The sequence below is a fragment of the Elephas maximus genome, chromosome 20 (genome assembly GCF_024166365.1).
Source record: "Elephas maximus indicus isolate mEleMax1 chromosome 20, mEleMax1 primary haplotype, whole genome shotgun sequence".
Taxonomy (NCBI): Eukaryota; Metazoa; Chordata; class Mammalia; order Proboscidea; family Elephantidae; genus Elephas; species Elephas maximus.
The window spans coordinates 51,386,479-51,402,818 of record NC_064838.1 but is presented as its reverse complement, the minus strand read 5'-3'; the positions used below and the strand labels follow the sequence as shown (position 1 = coordinate 51,402,818).

The 16,340-nt window shown below is 37.3% G+C and overlaps 1 protein-coding gene across 5 annotated transcripts in view; it reads left to right on the top strand.

Moving 5' to 3' along the window:
* SETD2 (SET domain containing 2, histone lysine methyltransferase) overlaps positions 1 to 16,340 on the top strand; it is a 134,823-nt gene that overhangs the window by 84,473 nt on the left and 34,010 nt on the right. For 4 of the 5 annotated variants that reach the window (XM_049863566.1, XM_049863565.1, XM_049863564.1 and 1 more), the window contains 2 exons: positions 7,505 to 7,553; positions 10,061 to 10,244. In XM_049863566.1, coding sequence (XP_049719523.1) covers positions 7,505 to 7,553; positions 10,061 to 10,244 — 233 coding nt within the window. Of the gene's footprint in view, positions 1 to 7,504; positions 7,554 to 10,060; positions 10,245 to 16,340 lie in introns of those variants that run through there. The other variant, XR_007514518.1, reaches the window with a different exon arrangement.

The window sequence follows — 16,340 nt, the reverse complement described above, 5'->3', positions numbered from 1 at the left end:
CGTAAATATATTGACCAGTCCATGCAAGATGCGTAAAATAGACCAATAACAGGGCCGGCTGCAGCCCAGGGCCAGATAAAAAGTATCAAGCCGTTAGTTTATAGCTTACCCAGAAAATTTCAACTCGGACAAAAGGAACAAACCCTTTGGGGTAGAAACTAGAGCAAAGGTAACTCCTCAGGGCTTGGGGGAAAAATGTCTCAAACTTTCTTCCGAAGAGCCAAGGCAGAAGGCCACATAAAGGAACTCATTTCACCACAGTATACATATCGCATCACCTGAAGTCTACCATAAACCTTTTGTTACCCTTGATTTTTATCACATTATCTATCCTTCAGACCTTCTTATACTGGTACTATTTGACAGTGCAAAACATTAACTTGTTGGAGAAAATCATATATGAGTCAACAGAATTTCCATGTTACAGTCACATAGTTCACCTGTTTACCAGTCGCGTGTGAAATACTTTATTGTGTAGAACAGACTATTCTTTGGTTTCTTTGGTCCTAGTATGTTCTGTTATTGTTGTTAAGACAGTAATACATTGTTATGGATTGAATCGTGTCCCCCAAAAATGTGTATCAACTTGGCTAAGCGGTGATTCACAGTATTGTGTGATTGTCCATCATTTTGTCATCTGAGGTAATTTTCCGGTGTGTTGTAAATCCTATCTCTATGATGTTAATGAGGCAAGATTAGAGGCAGTTATGTTAATGAGGCAGGACTTAATCTACAAGATAAGGTTGTATCTGGAGTCATTCTCTTTTGAGATGCAAAAGAGAAAAGCAAGTTGAGGGGAGGGAGACATCCCTCTGACCATCAAGAAAGTAGTGCCAGGAGCAAAGCGAATTCCTTTGGACCTGGGGTCCTTGCACCAAGAGACTCCTGGACCAGGGGAAGATTGATGACAAGGACCTTCCTCCAGAACCAGCAGAGAGAAAGCTTTCCCCTGGGTGGAGTTGACACTCTGAATTCAGACTTTTAGCCTACTAGACTTTGAGACTGTGAGAGAATAAACTTCTGTTCCTTAAAGACATCCATTTGTAGTATTTCTGTTATAGCAGCACTAGATGATCAAAACATATATTTTACTAAAATTTTGGTCATGCTTACTGCCCAGCTCTCTTGCAGAATTTTCCTGGGTCTGTTTCTCTTACTTATATAGCATTTCCAAGAGTGTTACCAGTTGAATCATTGTATAACAAACTTTCCTAGGCCATATATACAAATAACAGTTTGGTTGGGCATAAAATTTTTACACTACTGTTTGCTATTGAACTGTGATACCAATCTAATTCATGTTCTTTTAGAGGTAGTCGTTCTTGTTCTTTGGAAACATTTAAAATTTTATCTTTGCTTTAGTTTCCACTTTCATGCATCTAGATTTACATTTTTCCTTTTGCTTCCTGTTTAGCCTTCTTAGCCGTTTTAGTCAGAGGCATTTCATATTTTTTAATTTTTGAAAATTTATTTTTCTTTAAAATATTTTCTTCTTTTCCTAGGACTTCCTTTACCTACTTTCATATTTTCTTTTTATGGTCTCTTGATGCTTTTTGTCTATTCTAAAAGCTGTGAAGGTGGCACCTTGCTCAGGGTTTTTTACTTTTATTTTTTTCTTTCTCAGTCTTGCTGTCATCTAGGAAAATAGGAAAAAAGATTTGGTTGGTACATACAAGATTTGATCTGTACCTAATAACAAAGAAAATCTAGTCTTACTTCTAAAAAGTAAATCTATTATTGTTGTGTTGTTATGTGCCATCAAGTCAATTCTGGCTTATAGCAACCCTGTAGGACAGAGTAGAACTTCCCCATAGGGTTTCCAAGACTATAATCTATGGAAGCAGACTGCCGGGTCTTTCTCCCACACACAGTCGCTGGGTAGGTTCGATCTGCCACCCTTTCAAAAGGTTAGCAGCCGAGGGCTTAATCACTGCACCACCGGGGCCTCCCAAATCTGTTCTTAGAGAATAGATAATCTGATCTGTATTAAAAGGCAGAATATTTATTTTATCCTCAACATAAATTATTTTGATTTTAAAGTATTATTTATAAAATGGTGGTTTCAAAAATGAGTTTTGCTAAGATGAATAGCTTCTTAGAGGCTCAAGAACAGTGTAAATCAGTGTTAAATTTTTATCCTTTGCTGAAGATTTCTTATAAATTGTTCTTTCATAATTTCCTTTTAATCCTGTTTCTATAATAGAGTTCTAGCAGGTCGTTTGAGATATGCTGTTAAAGTGCCACAATGCTTTGCCAACAAACTTCCAGTGTGCTCTATTTGAGACTGCTGGAAGAAAACATTCCATTTTAGTTCCACAATAATGACTTGTTAGTAGTAGATGACTTTGTTGAAGCATTTATTAAAAAATAGATAACATGCTATATGACCCAAGTATAAAAGCTGCCCCCCTCACTTTTAGTTTTATTCTTTTCAAATGAGCTTACTTTTCTCCCCGTACTTTCTGTCTTGGCAGTCTCTTGCAGTACCAGAATACCAGTTGTTATTGCTCTCCTGGCTCTCTCCTCCACTTGCCCTTCAGACTCAAGCTCATAATCTTCTCTTGCAAGTCGGTTCCTCATCTTGTGATATTCAGTGCTATTAATAGTTTTATCATCTCCCAAGTAACCCATATTTAAAACATTTACCCGTTTTTAATTAAAAAATTGGTATTGCTAATTATAGTCATCTCTCTGAAAATACTGTTTCCGGGTAACTAAGCTTTTCTTTTAGAGGCAGTATTGGTGGGAGATACCTTTATTCAAGATTATGACTAATTTGAAAGACATTGTCACATCTTTTGCAAGTTGTTTTTTTTTTTTTTTAAATAACCACCACCTACTAGTTACTGTACAAAGGCGAAATTTTTCAAAGCTTCATCTGTGTTGAATATGCAGTGGTTGAATTTATATACATGGATGTATTAATATGTATCTGTATCCTTAGTGCTGGATAATCATTTGCATTAACTTTACAAAGCTTTTCCATCACTCTCTCAGGAATTAGTCTTTTTTTTATAAGTACTTAATATGGCACAGTGCACACTGTGGACAGTGTATGAGGTGTGTAACATAGAATTTAGGAATTTGAATCTTAGAACCTCAGAAACATGTTTTTTGATCCTCAGCATTGTTTTCCAGCAGATAAAATTTTCAAACCATATACATCTGAAAAAATACCTTTATTCTATTTCTACTTGTTTGATGGATCATATAATTATCATTTGAAAGTAAATTTTCCATTAAAATGTTCGTAAGATCAATCCATCATTTTCTAGCTTACAGTGTTGCTATACAGTCTAATAGAATTTTTTAAAATAATATTTCATTGTTGTTTTCTGTGAAAGCTTACACAGGAAATTCGGTTACCCTTTGACAATTTCTTTACAAAGTATTCCCGTGACATTAGTTACATTTTTTACAATGTATCAGCATTCTCTTCAATTGTGTCCTGGTTATTCTGTTTCTGGTGTTCCAGCTTCCCTGCCTCCTTATCTTCTTATCTTTGCTTTAGAGTAAATGTTGACCTTTGGTCTCATACAGATGGTTTACTAGTGGAGCACCATAGTCATGGGTAACATCCTTTATTTTGTGTGCTAATCTGTTATTTTGCTAAAAGGTGACTTCCAGGGACAATTTCACTTAAAAGTTTAAAGAGTATCTTAGGGTGATAGTCTCAGGGAGTCTTCCAGTCTCAACTGCTCCATTGTAAGTATGAACTTTTTAAGAATTTGCTTTCGCTTTTCTTCCATTCTACCAGGTTCCATCTATTGTGGCGTTGATCAGAAGGGTCAGTAGTATTAGCTGGGCACATCTAGTTATTCTGGGCTCAAGGTAGATGAGATTGCGGCTCATGTAGGCTGTTAATCCTATACACTAGTGTCTTCTCTGAGACTTTGGTTTCCTTCTTTCTGTTTTGCTCCGGACAAGTAGAGACCAGTGTTTATATCTTAGATGGCTGCTTGCAAGCTTTTAAGACCACAGATAGTACTCACCTCACTAGGATGCAGAACACGAACCTTACGAACTATGTCAGTTGACTGGGTTGTTCCATGAAACTAAGGTCCTAAGCCTTCAAACCCAAAAAACCAATCTTGCAAAGTGTTTGGTAACTGTATGAAATATATGCGTGCACATACATATCTGTACATGAACATATAAATATGGCTATCTGTGAACACATGTACATACCTGTACCTATCTGTATACATATATACCTATACACATACATACATACAGTCATTTTCTGGTTATTGTTGGTGAACTCTGATAGGATTTTAATTCATTTGCTATTCATTTGATTCAGTGCTGGGCACTCTGAGCCCTCTTAATCTGGTAACTTAGTCTTTCAGTTCTAAGAAATTTTGTTTTTATTTTACTTTATTTATTTTAATTGTACTTTAGGTGAAGGCTTACAGAGCAAATTAGTTTCTCATTAAACAGTTAATACATGATTGTTTTGTGATATTGGTTGCCAACCCTGTGAAGTGTCAACACCCTCCCTTTCTCGACCCTGAGTTCCCCATTTCCATTCATCTAGTTATACTGTGCCTTCCTGCCTTCTCGTCCTTGCCTGTGGGCCAGTGTGCCCATTTAGTCTCATATGCATGATTGAGCTGTGTGTATTATTATTGTTTGTTTTATAGGCCTGTCTAATTTTTGCTGAAGGGTGAACTTCAGGAGTGACTTCAGTACTAAGTTAAAAGGGTGTCCGGGGGCCATACTCTAGGGGTTTCTGCGGTCTCTGCCAGTCTGGTCTTTTTTTGTGAGTTAGGATTTTGTTCTGCATTTTTCTTGAGCTCTGGGACCTTCTGTTGTGATTCCTGTGAGAGCAGTCAGTGGTGATAGTTGGGGACTATATAGTTATGCTGGATGTTTTTGTTTTTAATGCTTTCCTCCCCTCAATTTTCTCTGTCCTTGCTTTCTGGAATTCTTACTATTCAGGTGTTGAACTTCTGGTAGTTATCCTCTAATTTTATTTCCCATTTTCCTTCTTGATTTTTTTTGTTCCACTTTCTGGGAGATTCTTAACCCTTTTTTCTATCGTATATTCTCTTACCAAGAACTTGTGCTTATTGTCTGTTTCTTTTTTTATAGCATCTTATTTTGTGGATACTTTTTTCCCCTCATTCTGAATAATCGAACAAAAAAGGACCAATGCACAGAATGGGGGGGTGGGGACTTAAATGTACACACATATCCAGTACCCCATATAATTAACATTCTTAGAAAAAGAAGATACTACAAATGGGTTTATACCTTTTTTATTCCTTCACTGTCATTTTATAGGGCCTCAGGTTAAAGTGAGGATAAACACTTGTGTTCAGTCTACCATGTTTATACTTTCCACGTCTGTCTGTTTTTATCTGTCCAACTCCTACTCATCCTTCAAGACAATTCAAATGTCCACTTCCTTCAGGATATCTATCTCTGTCTTCCCTCTTAAGGACCAAACCAGTTTGAGTATTCCTCCTTTATATTTCTCTTAACTGTTTATACATACCTATCATAAGATAGTGTATGTTTACGTTCTCTTTTTCTTGAGTGCCTATGAGGTAATAGTAATAGTAGTTAAGAATGTGCCCTTTGGATACAAACAGATCTAGGCTCGAATCCTAAGGGTGTGACCCTCACGGTGTGACCCTGAAATATAGTTACTTAATCTCTCTGAGCATGTTTTGTGTGTACAGTATAGTGATCATATCTCTCATAGTGGGGTAAGAGTATTTGAGAATGTACGAAAAGGACCTGACACACAGTAAAATGTGTCAGCCATTGTTACTATAGCCTATGAACTCCTTGAAAGTTGGTACAGCATCCAAAAGATAGTAGACTCTTAATGTGTGCTTTTAGTACGTAATTGTTACTCAAATACTTGTTATGTAAACGAGCAAATCAGTTTTCTACAAATAATCATGTTGTCTTTGTATCCGCATATTAAAAACATCTCTGTATACATTTACACACTCTTAACAGAGTTACGTTGGCTGTATTGGTGCCCTATGAGCTTATCAGTGATTCAGCTTTCATCAGGCAATTTTCTGAAGATAGATTTTTGAGCCTTTGACTAGAAGGGAGTGATTGACCAAGGGCAGCCTGTTCTCAACACTGAAAGGAGCTTTAAAAATGTTGAAGGGCACACTTACTGCTCTGACTTAAATACATAATATTTTGTGGTTGTAGGTGAGACCTGTGAAAAATGTTCTTACCAGGGATGCAAAGACTGATGATAAAGGTTTAGTGATAAAGAAGCATGAGGTACATGCAATAATTTTGAGTTTATGTAGCACTGTATGGGTGATTTCTACATATTAGAAGTAGAACACAGTTGTTTGTCCATTCAGTAAGTATTTGAGCATAGAATATATGCCAGACACTATTTTTAGTGCTAGAGATACAGCAAAGAATAAGCCAGTCTGGGTTCTTAAAAATTAATTTTGAGAGAGATATTGTGCGTGTGTGTGCACGTGCGCGTGTTGGGGAACACATGGACACTAAAGAAATAAAATGGAATGATATTAAAGAGGATTGGCTGGGCTGAGAAAGCAGATCTTTTAGGCCCCTCTGAGGGGTTAACTATCAACCCTTTGAAAAAGCAGCCGTGTGAAGATAACTATGACATTTCTTAAAATTACTTTATCTTATAAATAAATAGTATTAATAGCCTGCACAATATGGCAGTCTGTATGGAGTGATGTCACCCCCAGAGGCCATTGCAGAAAATGTTAATCTGAGTTGGCTTCATTCATGTTAACCCTTGATGTAAAATCACTTTACTTTGTCAAAACTTCTACTCGAGGGACTGGCAATTATGAAAGAACCATTGGACTATAAGTCAGAACACCTGGGTTCTGAGACTAACCCTGTTATTTCATTATTCTGGGAATTGAAAAATTTTAGTTCCATTTTCGGGGCCTCACTTTTCTAACGTGTAACATGAGGAGGGAGTAGATAATCTGAGCTTCGTTTCATAGAAGATTATGTGAATAGCAGGAATTAGCTTTACACCTACAGTTTTTCTTGTTTTTATGTAGCTGGATTATTACTGATCTTTTCTTCCTTTAAGTAAGGATGAGAAGCGAGACTTTAGAACTACATTTATGAATACTCTCAGTAAAGAAACTATAGATGACTTCAGTTTATATGCAGGAATGCATAGGCAGAAGGCATACAGAAATGAAAGATTATGAGGAAGTGTATTACTGCCAGAAATAAAGCCCAGCCACTTAGTGAAGCTGTGATAGATGTAAAAAAAAAATTACACATACATACATACAATCGATAGCTTGTTTTTAAGATATACTTGGGTTATATGTTTTTACTTGTTTTTAAGGGGCAAGGTTCTATTCGTATTTAAAGCCAAATATATAAGTCAAATTATGGAGAATAATTAAATATAGCCTGTTCCTTTCTATTTCTTTCTTGCCATGTAAAATCAGTCAGCTTCAAAACCATCACTGTTTCCACCCCACACTAATAACCCTTCCTCTGGTTTCTTTCTTTGCAGGAGGTATATCGAATTCCAAAGAAAAGTCAAACTGAAAAGGAGAACACAAGTAGGTATTCAGAGATACCCCATGTATATGGCTTTACAAATATTCTTTTGGAAATATGCAGAGGAAACTGATAAGAACTTTAGTTTTTTGCTTTTTTTTTTTTTTTTTTGAGCCAGACAATATGTAAATAAAGGATTGGAGACATGCACTGTTTTATTCTTTCTTGGTGACTTTTTGCCAAAGATACCCTTAATACTGCCTGTGTTCCTGTTTTCCTTAAAGTTGTGACCTTTAGAAGCTTTTCTTTCATTCATTTGTTCCTCTAGGGCAGACATTCTTAAATCCTACTCCTGGACATCCGTGGCAGGGTTTTACTTCTAGATGTCTATATGCAAAATCCTATGTGTATATTTTTCTGGGGAAAGTTCAAAAACTTCATCAGATTCTCAGATTCAGTAACCCCTGAAGAAGTTAAGAATCACTGTCACAGAAGGTAACAGGAGAAAAGAACAGGGTGGCTGTGGGGCACTGGTGTCTGGGCTTCGTACTGACTTACGTCTTTAGAGATCACATCAATGGGATCGTTTATCTTGGCTGTTATTGGTTTCTTGAGCCCCACCAGCCCCACTCAATATAGAGTGGAAGGAACTAGTGGGATTTTTGTTTATTTTTTGGCCTTTTCCTTTACTTTTGGATTGAAGAACTTTTTATAATCTTAAATAGTTGTACTGGTTAAAGACCCATGAGGTGTCCTTTGCTTCCATTGTTGTCTCTTTTGGGTATTTTTTAATTCTGTAGGTTTAGTTTCTTCATAGCCAGACGTCCTACTTAGGGCCTCGAAGAATTTTTGCCTTTAAGAAAGAAGGCAGGGTCATGATTTTAAAAAAAAAAAAAAAGGATGGCCAGGCTGAGCAGTAGTGGTTAGTGTGAGACCGGCGACATAGCTGTAGAGTAGACCGTCGGAGCTAGCTTCTCTGCCCGGTTTCCGTGTTGACCTTTGATGGCAAACAGAGTTTACAGCTTTCGAAGAACTTGGGGGTTCAGAAGAAGAATTGTGAAATGTAAAATACTTCATGAAATATGTAATCTAGCTCTGGAAATCAGCCTGAGTAGATGAAATCAGGAAATCAGCCCACACAAATGAAATGATTTCTTTCTCTGCTTCATTATATTCTAAGATACAGAAGTAGAATGCAAACTCTTGGTATTTTTTTTTTACCATGATGTAGTAAAGAAATAGCCTAATTTAAGGACATTAACAACAGGGTAAGGAATATGTGTTAACAGGAGGACATAGGAGAGTAACCATGGGCAGATCCACATAAAACTGAATAATGGTACCTCACAGAAAGATGTTGTCCTAATACCTCATGAGAAGGAACAGTTCATTTAGTTGTGCAGTATATGGTATAGATGAGTTCTCTTAGCTTCTCACTGACAAATGCTCATACATGGCTATAGAGTATTATCTGTTTTATAAATGCATGGGCTGTTGGCTTACTAAAATGACAATTGCAAGAATGGCATATGCAAACCTAACCCTACTGCTAGGGGCAAAAAACAACTGATAGCACATTTTTTCTGAAACAAGAAAAGGAAAAACCAATAAATATTGAAAATCTACTTCGTGGTATGTCAGATATTTTATAAGAAGTTCTCTCTTCAAGAGCACAGCGATTTGAATAATCAGGTGGCAGTATTAATATACAGAAAATAATACCATAGAACACCAGTCAGTTTATATTTAAATGTTCACTGGTGGCATTTATTAGACTTATTTAGAAGATGAGAAACACTGGTGGCATTTATTAGATGTATTTGGAAGATGAGAAACAAGGAGGGGAGATCAGTGAAAAATAGTACTTAAGATAGCTTTTGGGAGCAGAGGTGATGAAATTGGGCAAGTGAGGACAGCGAGAGGAGAGCCATTCTACGTAGAGAGACATTGTGAATGAAAGTTAGTAATACCATCTTTAAACAGGAAGCTGGCATTTTGTTTTCTTTTTGAAATGCAGCTCACCCTGGCTTTGATAACTTCCCAAGTGATCGCCTATATCTTAAATTTTTTCCCTTTGAAGTCATAGTTCATAAAAAGTTGTCCCCCCCCCCCCCCCCCCATTGTATAGAGACTTTTCCCATTGAGGCTTTTATGCTGAACATGCCAAACTCCTTTTCTGTATATCATTAATATGGAACTTACAGGGGCAGTTGAAGGCCACATTTCGAATAGGCAAACAGACTGCCTTGCTAAAGATAACGGGAACATCTTGCATGCTTGTGTTCCAGAGAACTTGTTAGAAATGTTCAAGGCTTCAGTAGAGGCTTCAGTGGGGAAAAGAAGAAAAGGGCAGTGATAGAAGGGACTTCTGGGAAGTTAGAGTGTGCACACTTGCGTACACACAAACACATACAAGATCTTTGTCTCATCCAAACTCAGGACCGGGTAGATGAAGGAAGAGTCCATAGATTCATTTTTTGGATAAAAATTTTATTATACAGTTGATGTACTGTTACAATAATGGATAAAAATCTACCAAGTAAACTTTCATGAAACCATTTTCCTGTAGTAATTGAACGAGGAAAGGATGCTGTTGGCTTCAGAGATCAAACGGCTGCCCCAAAGACTCCTAACAGGTCAAGAGAGAGAGACCCAGACAAGCAAATTCAAAATAAAGAGAAAAGGAAAAGAAGGGGCTCGCTCTCACCACCCTCTTCTGCTTATGAGCGGGGAACAAAAAGGCCAGATGACAGGTAAGTGGCCTGTGTGAGTTACTCTCTTTTTTGAGCATTCAACAAGTGCCCAAGTCATATACTTCTGATTTGGGACACGAAGGGTTTTTGGAATAATTCTCTTTTCTTGATGAGTGAATATAAAATTTTACTGATAAATCTTGGAGACAGATTCTCCTTTGACAGTAATAATAGCTATGAAGACTAATGGACTTTTAGTACTTGGATGGTTTCTACTTGAGAATATCTAATGCTATTTGGGGAGCCAAAAATTTGTTCTTTAAAGGGGAAGGGGGCTTGGTAGGAGATAACTCTTCAAAGATAGTACTTTGTTTTCTAATGAATCTTAACGCTGTTTCAATCAAAATGCTGATCACTAGATCTGAGTGTCTCTTGTCATGCTGGTAGAAAAACAGGCCACTGCAGGCTAGAAAACATTTATTCCAGTCCTTTTTCTCTTTTTTTTTTAATTGTGCTTTAAGTGAAAGTTTGCAGTTCAAGTTAGTTTCTCATATAAAAATTTATACACGCATTGTTAATGTCACCCTAGTTGTTCTCCCTATAATGTGACAGCACACTCTTCCTTTCCACGCCGGATTTTTCGTGTCCAGTTAGCCAGCTCCCGTTCCTTTCTGCCTTCTCATCTTGCCTCCAGACAGGAGCTGCCTATTCAGTCTCATGTATCTACTTGAGCTAAGAATCAGTCTTCACGGGTATCATTTTATGTCTTATAGTCCAGTCTAATCTTTGAAGAGTTGGCTTCAGGAATGGTTTTAGTTTGGGGCTAACAGAGAGTCCATGGGCCATGTTTTCTGGGGTCTTTCCAGTCTCAGTCAAACCAATTGGTGTGGTCTTTTTACTAGAATTTGAGTTCTGCACCCTACTTTTCTCCTCCATCAGGGACTGTTGTATTCCTTGTCAGGGCGGTCATTGGTGGTAGCCAGGTACCATCTAGTTCTTCTGGCCTCAGGCTGAAGGAGTCTCTGGTTTATGTGGCCCTTTCTGTCTCTTGGGCTAACGTTTTCCTTATGTCTTTGGTATTCTTCATTCTGCTTTGCTCTAGGTAGGTTGGAATCAGTGGAAGCATCTTAGGTGGCCACTCGCTAGCTTTTAAGATCCCAGACACCATTCACCAAAGTGGGATGCAGAACATTTTCTTAATAAACTTTGTTATGCCAGTTGTTCTAGATATCCCCTGAAACCATGGTCCCCAGACCACCGCTTCTGCTACTCTGTCCTTCGAAATGTGTGTTTGTGTTCAGGAAACTTCTTAACTTTCAGTTTAGTCCAGTTGTACTGACTTAGCCTGTATTATGAAATGTTTCGTGGATTCATCGTTGTTCTTTATCTTTGCATAGTATTCCATTGTGTGAATATAACATAATTTGTTTATCCATTCATCCATTGACGGGCACCTAGGTTGTTTCTATCTTTTTGCTGTTGTAAACAGTGCTGCAGTGAACATGAGTGTGCATATATCTGTTCATGTGAGGGCTCTTATTTCTCTAGGATATATTCCAAGGAGTGAGATTGCTGGATTGTACAGTACTTCTATTCCTAGCTTTTTAAGGAAGCACCAAATCGATTTCCAAAGTGGTTGTGTCGTTTTACATTCCTACCAGCAGTGTGTAAGTGTTCCAGTCTCTCCACAACCTCTCCAACATTTATTATTTTGTGTTTTTTGGATTAATGCTAGCCTTGTTGGGGTGAGATGGAATCGCATTGTAGTTTTGATTTATATTCCTCTAATGGCTAATGATCGTGAGCATTTCCTCATGTATCCATTAGCCGCCTGAATGTCTTCTTTGATGAAGTGCCTATTCACATCCTTTCCTCATTTTTTAGTTATTTGTCTTTTTGTTGCTGAGGTTTTGCAGTATCTTGTAAATTTCAGAGATTAGACCCTGATCGGATTTGTCATAGCCAAATTTTTTTTCCCAGTCTGTATGTAGATTGTCCTTTTACTCTTTTGGTGAAGTCTTTTGATGAGCATAGGTGTTGGATTTTTAGGAGCTCCCAGTTATTTAGTTTCTCTTCTAGTGTTTGTGCATTGTTAGTTATGGTTTGTGTTCTCTTTATGCCAAGTATTAGGGCCAGAGAAGCTCTTTTTAAATTTGCTTTATAAAAAATTGAGATACACCATTCCTATAATGCAGTTGTCAGAGTTTTTAATTTTGGGCTGTCTGGGTGTGTAATAGGAGCCCTGGTTGCATAGTGGTTAAAGCGTTCAGCTGCTAACCAGAAGGTTGACAGTTCAAGCTCAGCAGCTGCTCTGCGGGAGGAAGATGTGGCGGTCTGCTTCTGTAAAGATTTGCAGCCTTGGAAACCCTATGGGGCAGTTCTGCCCTACTCTATTGGGTGACTGTGAATCACACGGCAGTGAGTTTGGCTTTTTGTTTGGCTATGTAATGGTAACTCAGCATGATTTTAATTTAAGCATTCTCCTTATTACTGAATAGATTGAACATCTTGTCGTATGTTTATTGGCCATTCCTGTTTCCTCTACTGTAAAGTGTCCTTTGTGTATATGTTGCTCATTCATTGAGTCATTTGTCTTTTACGAGTTTTAGAGTTTCTCTTATATATAATTTAGATATTCTATTTTGGTGATAATTTTTACAAGTGTTTCTCCTTAGTTAATGGCTTGTCTTTTGACTCTTTTTTTGTGGCTTTTGATATACAGAAGTTATTAATAGTGTAATTGAATATATCGATCATTTTCTTTATGGTTAGTGCTTTTTGTGTCTTAAGAAACCTGTTCCTACCCTTTAGATGATGATTATTTTATGTTTTCTTCTAAGAAATTTAAAGTTTTGATTTTTTACATTTAAATTCTTAATCCATTTGGAATTAATTTTTGTGTATGTTGTAAGATAGGGATCCAGGTTCGTTTTCTTTTTTTTTTCCTATGTGAGTACTAAGCTGTTCCAGTACCGTTAACTTGAAAGCCCATCCTTTCTCCGCTCATCTGTAGTACTGCCTCTCTCTGGCAGGTTTTCATATATGGGAGGATCTGTTTCTGGACTCATAATGACGGACTATAGCTTATATTTTAAGTCTTGGTAGCAAGTACGGAAAAGCCCTCTCCTTTCTTGATCTTCTGAGATGTCTTTTCTCAGACTTAATTTCTTCCTTAGAATCTGCTTGTCAGGTTTTTCCCCTTCACTCCCCTGCTCCAAAACGGTGACCCTATGAAGAGTTGTCACCTTGATGATATTGTGTATTCCTGTCTCTGTTCAGTTAGGTCTTCAATGTTTTCAATAAAGATTGAGTCCATTTTTCATCTCTTTAATTTTTATCATTTTCTTCAAAAAGACACACATTTTGGTATATTTATTTCTAGAAACCCTAATTTTTTGTCACATTTTCAGTTCCTTGCTGGTGTTTCGGCATGCAGTTTGATTTTGTATATTGCTCTTGTGTTTCACAATCATGCAAAACTTTTATGAATTCTGACAATTTGTACATTGGTTTTTACTTGCCTTTAGGGGGATGCTTTTCTCTGTCGACAGTCTATTTTGTATGAATTTGCTTTGTTTTACCTTTCTTACCTTCATCCGTTGTTCTTGTTTTACTTTGCTAGCAAGGCCTCTAATGCAAATCGCAGAATGGTAGCACTTCTTAGTAATTGGTTTCTATTTTTTATTATATATTTTTTACCTTGTTAGTCGGACTGGTTAGCTCATTACTTTTCAAAATTTTTTTCTCTTCAGATAAAAGCAATTAAACATATAAATTTCCACATTTAAAAAAAAAAGCAACCAAGCCAGAGTTAATTCTGACTCATAGTGACCCCATGTGTGCAGAGTAGAGCAGCACTTCCTAGGGTTTTTAAGACTACGACCCTTTGGAAGCAGATTGCCAGACCCTTCTTGCAAGGTGCCTCTGGGTGGTTTTGAGCCACCAACCTTTCCATCAGTAGTTGAGCAAGTAACCATTTGTGCTGCCCAGGGACTCCAAATTTCCACATACTGTACCACATAAACTAGACTTTTGATAATGCAGCTTCATCATAGTTGAGTTCAAAATACTTTTTATTTTGCATTATGGTCCTCAAAGTGTGTTCGAATTGCTTTTTTGTTGAAATTCACACTTAATTACATTAGTCTGTCTGATATCAGTTCTTGGCATTGTTGTCAAGACTTGTTTTATAGTCTGCTTTAAAGTTTCTTTGATATTAGGAGACATACGCTATCTTTCTGTTCATAGAGATTTAACTGGTACACCTGCTCCTCACTTATCAACATGATTAAGTTCCAAAGACAAGTCATTATGCAAAATGCAAAAATGGAAGATGACCACACCAGATCACAAAATGAAGGGTGACTACATCATTACATAACTGCCAAATTACATGATTACATAACTGCCAAATCACTGAGAATCATGGCCCAGCCAATCTGACACATTACCTTAACCATCACAGCCAGCATCATTCTCAGCTCGCACCTTACACGTTGGTGTTCGTTACTGCCGTTGATGTGCAAAATAATTGGGTGATAGATTTTTTGCTATTGTAGTAAACGTAAAATGTCCGCTAACAAGGTAGTCATAAGTGAGGTGTGTCCTTACTTTCAACCTTTCTGTGTCTGATAAATAATTTGTAACTGACAGTTTTTTAATCCATTGTGTTAATCCTTTAGCTGATGGTTTCAGTCAGTTTGATGAAGTCTAAAGTTAACATCAAAAAGCCTGTATTGCAAATGGTTAAGCACTTGGCTGCTAAGTGAAAGGTTGGCTGTTTAAGCCCACCCATCCACTCTGAGGGAGAAAGACCTGCCAATCTGCTTTCATAAAGATTACAGCCAAGAATACCCTATGGGGCAGTTCTGCTCTGTCACACGGGGTTACTATGAGTTGGAATCAACTTGATGGCACCTGACAACAACAACAAAGTTAATATCTGAACAGCACAAGGATTTTAGGACACTTTATTTTATTGAGCTTTAGATGAAGGTTTCAGAGCAAATTAGTTTCCCATTCAATAATTATACACAGATTGTTCTGTGATGTTGTTTGAAATCCCTGCAGTGTGTCAGCACTCTCCCCATTGCTACCCTGAATTCCTCATTTCCATTTGTTTGGTTTTCCTGCCCATTCCTGCCTTCTCATCTTTGCTTTTGGGAAGATATTGCCCTTTTGGTCTCATGTGAGTGGTTATTCTAAGGAGCAGTTTCCTCACGGGTGTTATTGTTTATTTTTTAGGCCTGTCTATTATTTGGTTGAAAGGTTCTCTCCAGGAATGGCTTCAGTTTTAAGTTAGAAGAGTTTCTAAGGGCCATAGTCTCGGGGGGTTCAGGACGCTTTATCTCTGATCGTGCAACTTTCCCATCTTGCACGCTATCGCTGTCCAATATTATAATTCCTTCTTGTCCCCTTCTTCTTCTCGCCAATCCATTGTTGTTAATTTTGTTGAGAGTGTGTGTGTGTAGAGACAAACTGGCTTATTCAGTTTGTTTATGTTTACCCAAGTTCACCATTTTCTTTGTTCTTACCTTATTATTTAAAGTTTTCTGTAGTGACTTTCTGTTCATAATAAATATTTCAGGTTTTGTCTGAAATGTCTTTTTCACTTATTTTTGTTTGCATTGCTCACCCTCTTTTTTTATCTTACTTGATTTATTTTTTATGCAAATATAGCAGAAGATACACCATTACAATTTTTACATGTACAATTCACTGACGTTGATTACATTTTCCAAGTTGTATAACCATTCTCGCTGTCCTTTTCCAAATTATTCCATCACCATTAACATAAACTCCCTGCCCCCTAAGCTTATCTGACCTTTTGTGATACTAGTGTCAGTTTGATCGCAAATCGGTGATTCTTTGAAAGAGCACAGTGCTGAAGGCAGATATACTTCACTAATTAAGCTAAACTATTGTTTGGTGCAAAGAAGGCTTCACAGGATAGTTTTGGTTTGAGGTTTAAAGTTTAAAGATTATCTCAGGGCAGTAGTTTCAGGGGTTCATCCAGCCTTAATGGATCCAGAAAGTCTAGATTCTATTGAGAATTTGAAACCTAGTTTTTGTAATTTTTCCCCTTTTGATATGGTTTCTTCTATAGAATCTTTGATCAAAATGTTCCGTAATGGTAGCTGGACACCATCTAGTTCT